We start from the raw sequence: 13,430 nt of genomic DNA on the forward strand, positions 1-13,430 counted from the left end.
CAAATTGCACTAAAAGTTGCTCTTTAATATGTGAAAAGGTTGAAGAATTAGGGTACGGTAAGTTAGTTTCTTGTAATACTTATTCAAAGCTGTATCAGTAAAATTGTTAAATGTGAAGTATTTCTTCAGTTTGTCAGTATTTTGTTATTATACATTTGTGTCTCACCTGAAATGTTTGATGTGTTATCCCTGACAGGTGAGCCAATTGGCAGAGGACCGGAGTTACCTGAACAAACAGCTGGGCACCCTGTCTAAGGCCCTGAGGGAGATGGAGTCTGAGTATGCGGCCATCAGAGACCATTACCAGACTGTCTGTCAAAGTAATCAGGATTTACACCGCAGGGTGAGTGTCAAGATGTACTATTGGCTACCATATTTACCTGCTTTTAGTAAAGTTTCAGGCATGTGATCAAGACTGAGCCCCTAACGGGATATAGGTTGAGCAGCAGACTGAACCATTGATTGTGTAACATAATTTGTGTGAGCAGCACACTGTACCATTGATTGTGTAACATAATTAGTGTGAGAAGCAGACTGTACCATTGATTGTGCAACATAAATAGTCTAAGCAGCAGACTGCAGCATTGATTGTGTAACAATTAGTGTGAACAGCAGACTGTACCATTGATTGTGTAACATAAACAGTGTGAGCAGCACACTGTACCATTGATTGTGTAACATAAATAGTGTGAGCAGTATACTGTACCACTGATTGTGAAGCATAATTAGTGTGAGCAGCAGACTGTACCATTGATTGTGTAACATAAACAGTGTGGGCAGCACACTGTACCATTGAATGTGTAACATAAATAGTGTGAGCAGTATACTGTACCATTGATTGTATAACATAATTAGTGTGAGCAGCACACTGTACCATTGATTGTGTAACATAAACAGTGTGAGCAGCACACTGTACCATTGATTGTGTAACATAAATAGTGTGAGCAGTATACTGTACCAGTGATTGTATAACATAATTAGTGTGAGCAGCACACTGTACCATTGATTGTGTAACATAATTAGTGTGAGCAGCAGACTGTACCATTGATTGTGTAACATAAACAGTGTGAGCAGCACACTGTACCATTGATTGTGTAACAATTAGTGTGAACAGCAGACTGTACCAGTGATTGTGTAACATAGTGTGAGCAGTATACTGTACCACTGATTGTGTAACATAAATAGTGTGATCAGTATACAGTACCACTGATTGTGTAACATAATTAGTGTGAGCAGTATACTGTACCACTGATTGTGTAGCATAATTAGTGTGAGCAGTATACTGTACCACTGATTGTGTAGCATAATTAGTGTGAGCAGGACACTGTACCATTGATTGTGTAGCATAAATAGTGTGTGCAGTATACTGTACCACTGATTGTGTAACATAAATAGTGTGATCAGTATACAGTACCACTGATTGTGTAACATAATTAGTGTGAGCAGTATACTGTACCACTGATTGTGCAGCATAATTAGTGTGAGCAGGAGACTGTACCATTGATTGTGTAACATAAACAGTGTGTGCAGCAGACTGTACCATTGATTGTGTAACAATTAGTGTGAACAGCAGACTGTACCATTGATTGTGTAACATAAACAGTGTGAGCAGTATACTGTACCACTGATTGTGTAACATAAATAGTGTGATCAGTATACAGTACCACTGATTGTGTAGTATAATTAGTGTGAGCAGTATACTGTACCACTGATTGTGTAGCATAATTAGTGTGAGCAGGAGACTGTACCATTGATTGTGTAACATAAATAGTGTGAGCAGTATACTGTACCACTGATTGTGTAACATAAATAGTGTGATCAGTATACAGTACCACTGATTGTGAAGCATAAATAGTGTGAGCAGTATACTGTACCACTGATTGTGTAGCATAATTAGTGTGAGCAGGAGACTGTACCACTGATTGTGTAGCATAATTAGTGTGAGCAGCAGACTACCATTGAGTGATTAACATAATTCGCGTGAGCAGGAGACTGTACTGTAGCGTTAACACCAGAGCAAAATTATTTGTAGGATTATGTATCGCTGTATGTCATTTATTTCTTCATTTCTTTATTATTAGGGGTCCATGTTAGTTTCCTAGCGGGAAACCTCTTGAAGTCGTTCAGATTATTATGATAACTATTATTGTTGCGGTCATCAGCTCTGTAACAATGCATTCTTTCTGTCTTCTGTTCTCTGGCAATAACTTCACAACAATGTATTCTTTCTGTATGTTGTCGTTGGGTGTCAGCAGAAGACATGGTTCAAATCCAGTACATTCCTGTGTTTTTTTACTATTAGCATGAACTTTTTACCCCTCTGCCTACCAGAAGTGGTAAAAGTCTAGTCAGATGGATCCTAGCGGGACACCTCTTGAAATCATTTGGATTATTGTTGCTGTTATTCTTGGTCAAGGTATAAAATTGCAACATCTCCAAAAAGCTAGAAAAACCACTTTGGCGCCTTAATAAGACAGTCTAGGATTCAAAGCCAGTACATGTCCCCTTTCCATTTCCTTCTTTCTGTTTTGCGCTTTTCTTCTTTTTGAGTGCATATTTCTAGCATACTGCATACAGTCCTAAAGAGGAACATATGAAGCAACTTTTGACATTTTGTGCTGTTTTACCGTTTCCTTTACAGTTTTTAGGTGGATCACCCTACCCATATTGTAAAAAACTTTTAGTTTGGTATGCAGATAAGGCCAAAACTGACCACTTTACTTGGCTCAAAAGGGGGTCAATTTTTACAACTGCTTAAAATTGACGCCCATTGACGTCACAATTACAAATCTGCAAGAATTATTTTTGTACCTCTTGTTATTTTCATGTTTTCACCAAAAAAAAAAAAACAACAAAAATTTGGCAAAACTGTCCTATGTAAATAACATAGGAGCTTCGTACTAGATTGCATGAAGCCATTGCCTGCAGTTTAGCATGGGAACAGTCATGGACTCTGCAATAATATATTCTTTCTGTCTTCTGCTCTCAGGCACCAACTTCACAACAATGTATTCTTTCTATATTTTGTCCTGGGGTATCAGCAGAAGATCAGAGCCACCTAATTTCTATTCTAGTCTTCAGCACTTGGCCAGTTGTAAAACATGCTTGGCAGTGTAGGGTTGAAATCCAGTGCATTCCTTTACATTTTTTAGGTGTTTTTCACCATTATCATGAATTTTATAGACATCAGGCTACCAAAAGAGGTAAAAGACCAGTCGCATGGACCCCAGCAAGGCTGTTATCAAACAGCCTTATTTTTTATTATTTTTGTTTTTTTTGTATTATTTTTGTTTTTTTTATTTGATAAATAAATAACCACAAATGACTGTGTAGTCGATCATAAGTTTGTAAGCAGAATTTGTGGAAACAAGGGCAAGACACAAAATTATATGTAAGATTTGTATGTATGTATTTTGGTAAGAACAACTGTACATTACTCATTCTGTTGTACTCTGTCTTTTGCCCAGTTGCGTGACGTAGAGCACCATGTGACACAGAGCAGTGCCCAGAGAGTGCCCAGTGTTGTTAGCCAGGCTGACACAGCTGTGGAAAGTTCAGTAACTGCCAAGACTCAGGCTGTGACACAAGCAGCACCTCAGACTGAGTCAGGGGAGGGTGAAAATACAGGAGAAGTACAACAACAGTTACAAGCATTGCAACAAAGGTACTGTGTTCCGGTTATTAATATTTTCCCATGATTTGCCTCCAGGAGGCCTCTATGGTGTGATGGCCGTGGGGTCATGCCCAGTTCATGCTTCCTGTGGAATGTGGGAAGATTTGCTAGTAACCTGCAGATGGTCGTGGGTTTCAAAGTCTAGTATCCCAATACCATAATTACGGCAGGTGTAGAAGTGAAATTTTAAAGCTCCAGTCACATAAATAAATAAATGTTTTGCTTCCTCAAGCTGTTGAAGTGGTCCCTGAAGTCATATACTTACAGGTTGGCTTTCTGGAAAGTGAATATTTATATCCAAAACAGAATTTGCCGTTTTCTTCAGGTAAAGGCAAAGGAATAATAGTAGGATGGTGAATAATCAGGTGTGGCAATATTACTAGATCATGACATTTTTAAATGTGTTTGTATATTTTTGTTTGTTTTGGGTAATTTTCTTTCGGTTGAATAAAAATAAAATACAAGTATAGGGTTTAAGAATGATTTGGCCATAGCTGACTATTTATGTTGTAAGTTCTGGAAAAAAAAAAGAATTATGATGATTTATTAACAGAAGATCTGGTTTAATTGCATATTCTTGTCTCTGCCACTGTTCACCTATTTATGCCACACATAAATCTACCGACTTATATGACATTAGCCTTCTAATCTAAGCATGTGTCCTTATTGATACATTACATGTTATTGTAAACCCTCTGCAGGCTTCATCAGGTAGAACAGATCTCCACAACACTACAGAAAGAGAAGGGTGAGATGGAGGTGTCCCTGGGGAAGGAACGTCAGCGTAACACCCAGCTGGAGGAGGAACTGATGGCCCTCAGGGAACATGTTCAGGTCCAGGCACAAGCAGCACTCTCAGAGGTAGGGATGGATCCCACATTCCCAATGTCACATCATGGTAATGTGATCCTCTCTTGTTGAAAGCTATTTTGACCATGTTACTTCTCAGAAAGAATGAACATTGACCTTTGTGCAACATTATTGATTATAATTTGTGAAATTAGTGTTGTCTATTGATGGTTAACATCCTTGGAATTTGACTTGCCAAATCTCAGAAGCAGTGTTCAACAGTATTGGAATATGTAACAAATTTTAGGACAGAAGTGTTTTTACATCTATTCTGCCTCATAAAAATTCACACTGCTATCCAATATTGGTGTAACTATTGAACAAGGTTTTGTATTGTTTGTTTGTTTTTTTGTTCATTTCAGATTCGCCTGCAGATTGAGGGTGAAGAGGAGTCAACACCTATGTTAATGAGGGCCAATCGCATACTTTGTATGTGCAAAAGATTTGTACCTCTTCTTTGTGTATATATCGTATGGGCATAAAAAATGGGCCGTACTTTGAAGTTGCATTGCTCCTTTATCCTTTGTTCAAACCCTTTCAAACTTTAGATATTCAAATGGGTTAAAATGAAAACATAGCCTCAAAAACACTCGTTTCGGTGACCCACATTGCATCACCTGTCAGGTGTCATGAGTAGAGCATGCGCTGCACCTGTGTGACGCACGTCAATCAAGTGTTGTCTGGAAAAATTGTCTGGCTGTAGTGTCAGAGAAACCGTTCTGCCAGATAGGCACAAGTTTTGCTGAATCAGGATGGTTTTCTCTGCGGCGGACAAGGAATTGATCACCTTTTCAAGTAAAACAAGGTAGAACATTATTTTGAAATGTCCGGAAATGCGTTTTTGACTCTATTTTGATTTTGTTCCCATGAACAGAAATCTTAAAGGATGAAATTGAAATTTGGTCTGTATACTTAGGCTTCTGGGTGTGTAAATTTTTAGAAGCTGATGTAAGAGGGTTTCGGAGATATTGAGTGTCAAAGTATAGCCCATTTTTCTATGCCCACCCGATATATTTGAGTCCATAAATTAACTACACATATATTATATAGCAAGGTGGAGATGGTGGAATATTAAAGGTTGAATTTTTTGTTTGATCTGATGGAAACCTTTATGTATTTGATTATCTTAGACTCTTTGAAAGTATTAAGTGTATTGAATGGAATTTTTTTTTCTTTTACACACATAGCTCGTCAAGAGAATGGTTATTGTCAGAGGATTCAGAGATGGGTGAGAGTTAAAAAGTAAGTGCATTTTTTCAATCTCTACAGGTACACGTAGTTTATTTTCATTACTCCCACCCCTTAACCAAACTAGGTTAAGTAACAACTAATGATAACATATTTGAGCAGATTCTGTATGGCATAGGTTTGGTGGTAAACTTTTCTTCTGCATGTATCTCATGAATAATGATGAAAAGATGTTACATATATTTCATTTGATGTAAATTGTTTCATGTCAAAAGGCTCACGTGGTCAGTATGGTTGAACAAAACAAGCAATTAATCCCTGACATCTCTGACCTGTGTTTTTGTATCACATGTAGATGTTAATGTATTAACCCTTGCACAGTCTCCCCAAGGCCTTGGTGACCATTTCTAGCAGTATTTTCCTACCTGGTGAGTGGTGCATGTATCTTACCTCTGTTCTCTCTCTAGGGACAACTTCTCATTTTGCAGCCGCCAGCTGACCCGAGTGATGAGAATGCGGCCTGGGATAAGGACCGTCCTTTGGATCTACTTCATCATGCTGCATATAACCATCCTCTCCTGCTTCCTGGGCTACATCTGATCACCTTGAACAGGGGACTGAACAGGTGAGACCTCAGACTCGTACCACCCTTAAGTCTGCTTACACCTGGCCATAAGTTCATGTCTTTGAATCCATCTTGAAGTCCTCCCTTATAACCAGATAGAACCATCCTCTCTTGTTTTGTGGGCTACATCTAATCACCTCGAACAGCGGACCTGTCAGATGAGACCTGAGACTCTGTGGTACAACCCTCAAGTCCATTTACACCTGGCCATGAAGTTTGTGGCTTTGAATCCATATTGAAGCCCCCTTGGTGGCAGCTAGCTGTCAGTGATACTCATGTGGCTGTTCGCTCATGCTGACATGCACCTTGTCTTCTACCAGTGTGATCTATATATATATCTCTACATCTACATTGGTTAGTAACTTTTGTGGTTTATCCTAGACACTCCAGTTTCCTCCACTCATAAAACTGTTCTCCATTCTGCAAGTGAAAAATATAGGGTATGGCGTATAAACAACAATGCAATAAATAAATAAATAAATAAGTCATCCTGAGGCCCTCACTGGCTCATATGCGTGTGGACCAAGCATTGCTCTCTCCTGAGGCCCTCACTCATATGCATGTGGCCCAAGCATTGCTCTCTCCTGAGGTCCTCACTGGCTCATATATGCATGTGGACCAAGCATTGCTCTCTCCTGAGGTTGTCGCTGGCTCATGTGCATGTGGACCAAGCATTGCTCTCTCTTGAGGCCCTCACTGGCTCATATGCACGTGGCCCAAGCATTGCTCTCTCCTGGGGTCCTCACTGGCTCATATGCATGTGGACCAAGCATTGCTCTCTCTTGAGGTCCTCATTGGTTCATATGCATGTGGCCCAAGCATTGATCTCTCTTGAGGTTGTCGCTGGCTCATATTCATGTGGCCCAAGCATTGTTCTCTCCTGAGGTCCTCACTGGCTCATATGCATGGGGACCAAGCATTGCTCTCTCCCGAGGTCGTCGCTGGCTCATATGCATGTGGCCCAAGCATTGCTGTCTCCCGAGGTCCTCACTGGCTCATGTGCATGGGGACCAAGCATTGCTCTCTCCCGAGGTCGTCGCTGGCTCATATGCATGTGGCCCAAGCATTGCTCTCTCCTGAGGCCCTCACTGGCTCATATGCATGTGGACCAAGCATTGCTCTCTCCTGAGGTCGTCCCTGGCTCATATGCATGTGGACCAAGCATTGCTCTCTCCTGAGGTCTTCACTGGCTCATATGCATGTGGACCAAGCATTGCTCTCTCTTGAGGCCCTCGCTGGCTCATATTCATGTGGCCCAAGCATTGCTCTCTCCTGAGGTCCTGACTGGCCCTTATGCACGTGGCCCAAGCATTGCTCTCTCTTGAGGTCCTCACTGGCTCATATGCATGTGGACCAAGCATTGCTCTCTCCTGAGGTTGTCGCTGGCTCATGTGCATGTGGACCAAGCATTGCTCTCTCTTGAGGCCCTCACTGGCTCATATGCACATGGCCCAAGCATTGCTCTCTCCTGAGGTCCTCACTGGCTCATATGCATGTGGACCAAGCATTGCTCTCTCTTGAGGTCCTCATTGGTTCATATGCATGTGGCCCAAGCATTGATCTCTCTTGAGGCCCTCGCTGGCTCATATTCATGTGGCCCAAGCATTGCTCTCTCCTGAGGTCCTCACTGGCTCATATGCATGTGGACCAAGCATTGCTCTCTCCCGAGGTCGTCGCTGGCTCATATGCATGTGGCCCAAGCATTGCTCTCTCCTGAGGCCCTCACTGGCTCATATGCATGTGGCCCAAGCATTGCTCTCTCCTGAGGTCCTCACTGGCTCATATGCATGTGGACCAAGCATTGCTCTCTCTTGAGTCCCTCGCTGGCTCATATTCATGTGGCCTAAGCATTGCTTTCTCCTGAGGTCCTCACTCGTAAGTGGTCTCTGACAAATGAGCTGTTCCCATCTGGCATGCTAGCTCAGTTGTTGTGGGACCAGACAACGTAATTCGTGAGTTCAAGTCTCACTCGAGCCAGTATTTTCTTTGGTCTGGAGTAATTTCAGTGCTGGAAATTCAGTATAAGTGGTCAGAAGAGTTGTGGTTTGACACCTGTAGGCAACAAAAACTTAATTTGATTTTTTTTCTTCATTCACATGTGTTTAAATTCCTTATTCATATGAATCGTATTCCAGGTTTTTGCACTAAGCGAGGGATATTAGTTTGGGCCTGGAACGCATTCATTTCCAAATTTTGTCTCATTTTGTGTAAACTTGAAATTGTCCCAGATCCAGGCATAAATTTTGCTTGTTTAGGATGCAATATAAATTCTCTCAATTTGCTTTTTCCATATTTATTTATTTATTATTGTTAACAATCTTTTTTTTCTTTTGCTTTTTTTTTTTTCAGATGGGTTAGTCACCTGATTCTCCACAAACCCATACATCACTGCAAAGTCCTGACACATTCCTGGCGAGAAGAACTAAGTTAGCTGAGCTCAAGGCTTACCAGAACGAAATTACTCTCAGTGTTCACACTGTTTCCATCTGTGAATAGTGGCATTACAATATTAGAGCAGAGAAGTTACTTCCCCTTATCTGTAAATCTGTGAAAATTTCTGAAGTTACAAGCTAGGGAAAAACTTTTTATCCAGTAACACTTTCATGGCATCATGTACTAATAAATCTGGTTTCACCATTGATGTATATGCTAGGTCCCTAGTAGTGTCTACAAGGTGAATTTGTCTGTCTTGTTTTCACTGGGTAGGTCATTTTCATGCCTAAAATGCTGGACTTCATAAGCAACCTTATTTTCACAAAGTCTGTGATATGTACATCTTCCACATTGTCGGGAACTGGCCCGATATCATAAAATGTATGAAATTGTTTCGTCCATTTCGTATTAAATGATAGAAGATGTTATCTTTTAAGTTGAAGAAAAGTAAATGATTAAGATTTGGATATTGTTCGGCGGGACATACTTACATACAAAATGTAAGAAATTATTTTCCCCACGGCAAATTGTACATAAATAGATGTATTAAAGAAGTGATTTATGGTAATCATGCTTGTTTGGCTGCTGTATGAAATTGATATGTAAAACTCACATTAAGAGAAGTGATACATTCAATACGGTCTTTCATGAATTGCTGGTTTAACCCAGGTTTATAGCAAGTACAGGAGAAAGGTGAAACTTTTATTTATACAAGCTGCATTGTTTTACTTTTTACAAAGAGTCATATGAAGGTTACAGTGATCTCTGTATTAATTGTAGTTCTGAGGATCCGGTTGAGACTCTTAGTTTTATCTTTAACTTTGAATTATTTCACATACATGTGCTCCCCCAGTTATGTTTAAAAGAACACGTTTGTTTTCTGCATTTAAAACTTCACAAAAATATTCTTCCCTTCACCACCTCTTATTGGCTAAATTATACGGAAATAAGAGATGAATGGCATGTGCTTGTGTAGTGATCTGATCTAATTAGGGAATTGTATGTCTTTTCCACAGGTTGTGTTAAAAGAGGCCATACCAAAGATTTTAGGCAAACAATCCATATTCGCTACTTAAAGCTCAGATAATAGCCTTTCATAGTGTTAAGATGATCCTAAGGTTTTAAAAGGTCATAATGTGACCCGCTGTATAAATTAAAAGAGCTTTTTGTACAGTAACACATGCGTAGATGAACCTGATTTTTGTGGGGGAAAAATTTGATTGCATTTGCAATGATCGATTGTTTGCGAGAAATCTCTGATAGAGCCTCTTTACCTGGGTTATGGCAGTTTTAATCTTCTTTATCATTTTAGATAGTTTTATGTTATACACATACAACTTCCATACTAATCATATTTTCATGGTAAACATATTCATCTCTGAGGGCTGACAGTACAGAGACAAACTTACATGTACCTGTACCAAGTTGTGATTTTTTAAGAGCATACCCTTTTGTGAATGTTCATGTGTGGTACTGGATTCTGGCTTTTTGTTCTTATCAGTTGTACTAAATGGATTCAATTTATTTGAAATATATCTCGATCATCACAAAACTGACATTGGTAGGGTTGTGTGATGACGCATTTGACCATGGCTGTGTGAATTTTATAAAATTGTACATAAAAAATATGTACATTTACTAGAACTTTTTTCTGCCATCCATGTACAGTTGGAAGAGAGTCAGTCATAATATATACAATCACTGTAACCATAACATGCATGCATATATTGGTCATGGTGCTCTTCTCATAGAAAAATAAACTTATTCCTGAACGTATCTATATTATGGAAATGTCTTTGTTGTATCTTTTATACCAACGGTTCATGTAATTTGTTTTATAAAATAGTCTGTGCTCTGAAAAAAAAAAACAAATATAGTTTTGGCCTTTGCATGTATCTTTAAGATCAAATAATCTAAACTTTTATCAAATGTTTTTTGGACGAAAAAAAAATTCTTCTCTTGTACGCCGATGCCATCGCTCAGAATATGACAATGGCTGAACAACCTGAAATTTCACAACAGTGGTGTTACACAATGATCAATGTACTAAATATCCATTTGCCATATACCAATTTTCTCAAATTTTCTTTGTGAGGTACATAATATGAGCAAATAGCTCCAATTCTCTCATCTCTCTTTAATAGCTGATAAAGACAAACTGGCCAAATGAGGCCATGTGCAATGGGCATTTTACATCATGTAAGACCTTCCAGCAAGACAGATATTTCAACATGTCCGAAACAGATGTGTTGACCTAGAAATCTTGAGTTGGGTATACATGTATATGTGCCAAACAAGCTGGATGATTACACAATATCGTAACTGGACTTCACCTATTTACTTGATTGCATATTATGCCGTAGTCATGAACATTTCACTTATAAGGTAGCCGCCAGCATTAATCTGGGAGGAAACTAGACACAGCTTGAGAAAACCCATGACCATCTGCAGGTTGCTGTCCCGCAGGCAACCCGGAAAGCATGTCAGCATGAGCTGGACTTGGAACTCACAGCGACTATAATGATGAGAGACAACTCCTGGATCACTGTGCTGCTCTATGGATAGCACACTATTATCCATGAGGACACGAAGGCCCCCGCATATCTATACTTAGGAATCAAATATTGGCCATCTCCTTGCACAAGCCACGATAATAACAGAGAGTAACGTTTTCATTAAATATTGATGAAAATGACATCTGCTTATTTTATTTAATAAAGCCTTCGTTCAGGATATCATGAAGAACTCAACAATAATACATAACAGCAGCTGTCCTATAAAACAAACGAAAAATGTTGTACATACTTGTATACATGTATATCTGATCACAGTGCACAACAAGTAATACACAAACTGCTACATTTACAGACAATATTCCAAATATACACACTGTGCAAATATTTACAAAAAATATTTACATGACCAGACTAGTCCAAGATGTCTCGAGGAAGAAAACTTTGATGGCAATTCCAACCAGTGTAATACACAGTTCCTGACCAACTTGTTTCATAACGTGCGTAATTTACTTTCTTATGTAAAGACATTGGTCACACATCAGAAGAAATTTATTACAAACAGTAGGCATTTATACATGTTCACGTGCTAAATTACAGCTTCACATAAGAAAAAAATAAAAACAAAAATCAAACGACGTTCATAAATAAGATATACTGGATGTGGATTGTGAGAATAGGCATTTAGTAATCAGCCTATTTAAGCAAACACACATACATTTAGGTGTATGTGCACAATGTACTTCAAACTTCCGAATGGACTTGTCCTTCAGGTTCATGATCACTTCAGATATCGGACTTCATGCAATAAGACTAAAGAGGTGGCTAAACACAGATATGATTTTATCCTCACAGAAAGTCACTGGTTACGATTTTTAAGACTAACCTGACAGAACAAGGAAGTCTATTTACATAATAAATACTAATATAAGTTATTTAGATTCAGCAGTCACAAGTTGTTGTTCTGCATTTGTAAGCACCTCTGTTAAGGACTCGTGTATTGAGCAAACATTCACATAAACAGACACACCATTTAAAGAAGGTACTTCAGTTAGACAAATGGAGCAGAGCCTATTGCTTATGTAACTGACCCAGGTCAGTTTGGTGTGGGATACCAGACGGGCATGCAAGGCTTGATCAAGGTGAGCAGAAATACATTGTACAGTCCGCATAATTCTGTACTACATAATGCTAATATGCAACTCTTTCACACTGAGTAAAATTCTGGAGTTGTTACAGAGGTTGTAATTACGGTGATAGTTATCATTTTATCGGGATTCGCTGACCTCCGACAGATGAAATCCCACATCAAAAGGATACCCAATTTCTACGCCTTTTAGCACGAAATAATAACTTTTGAATTAATTTTGTCAAAAAATAACTACATTTAGGTCAAAATAATAAGGATACCTTATTTCTTAAACTTTAAGCATATAATAACTTTTTAAAACTTTAATCACATAGTAGAGCTTTTTAACTAATTTTGCCATGCAATGATCATATTTATGATGAAATATACATTTTCTTACTTTCTTGTCTAGACCATTTTTCTGAAATTTAAAATATATCTTACATATTTATATATGAAAGAAGAAGTTTCTCAGAATTTATTTCTTTGATCTTACTCAAAAATAATTCACTAATAACATCATTTTCTCAGAACCTGATGAAACTAAGAATCATAACTTGCTGACTTTCTTGGGGTGAAACATCACTGATCACTATCTTGGTCACATCACAAGAGTCTTTCCTTGTAGCAATCCAGCCCCAATGTTATCATACAATGATATTTATAATGCTGTCTTGCTGAAATACCACACTGAGGGCACCACCCAGACACAGGGCACAAGTACTGATGATGGCCTGAGCAATATTTCCCATATCACTTTTTGTCCCTCATAACCTCACACTATCTTGTGTTTTCTGGCATTTCTATTCCAGAATACTTAATAGAAATATAGTTCCTAAAGAAACAAAATGAAAAGAAAAAAGGTGTTGCTGGAAGAATAGTCCTGTGTGCAAATGATACAGAGTAAAACTAATCAGGGTTCACTGATGCTAAAATGTATGTTGTTGTCGTCCAATACTGGACTGTCCACTGATTGCCATGCTGACAAGAAAAATGAGATTCTACAAGATTACTATTCTC

At 38.8% G+C, this 13,430-nt stretch overlaps 1 protein-coding gene across 4 annotated transcripts in view; it reads left to right on the forward strand.

The window, feature by feature from the left end:
- LOC135482186 (golgin subfamily B member 1-like) overlaps positions 1-10,553 on the forward strand; it is a 37,045-nt gene extending 26,492 nt beyond the window's left edge. For 3 of the 4 annotated variants that reach the window (XM_064762051.1, XM_064762053.1, XM_064762054.1), the window contains 7 exons: positions 197-343; positions 3,468-3,664; positions 4,375-4,534; positions 4,885-4,951; positions 5,710-5,764; positions 6,178-6,335; positions 8,685-10,553. In XM_064762051.1, coding sequence (XP_064618121.1) covers positions 197-343; positions 3,468-3,664; positions 4,375-4,534; positions 4,885-4,951; positions 5,710-5,764; positions 6,178-6,310 — 759 coding nt within the window. In that variant the 3' untranslated portion in view covers positions 6,311-6,335; positions 8,685-10,553. The remainder of the gene's footprint in view (positions 1-196; positions 344-3,467; positions 3,665-4,374; positions 4,535-4,884; positions 4,952-5,709; positions 5,765-6,177; positions 6,336-8,684) is intronic. The other variant, XM_064762052.1, reaches the window with a different exon arrangement.
- Positions 10,554-13,430: the final 2,877 nt, after the last annotated feature.

The sequence above is a fragment of the Liolophura sinensis genome, chromosome 1, assembly GCF_032854445.1.
Source record: "Liolophura sinensis isolate JHLJ2023 chromosome 1, CUHK_Ljap_v2, whole genome shotgun sequence".
Lineage (NCBI taxonomy): Eukaryota > Metazoa > Mollusca > Polyplacophora > Chitonida > Chitonidae > Liolophura > Liolophura sinensis.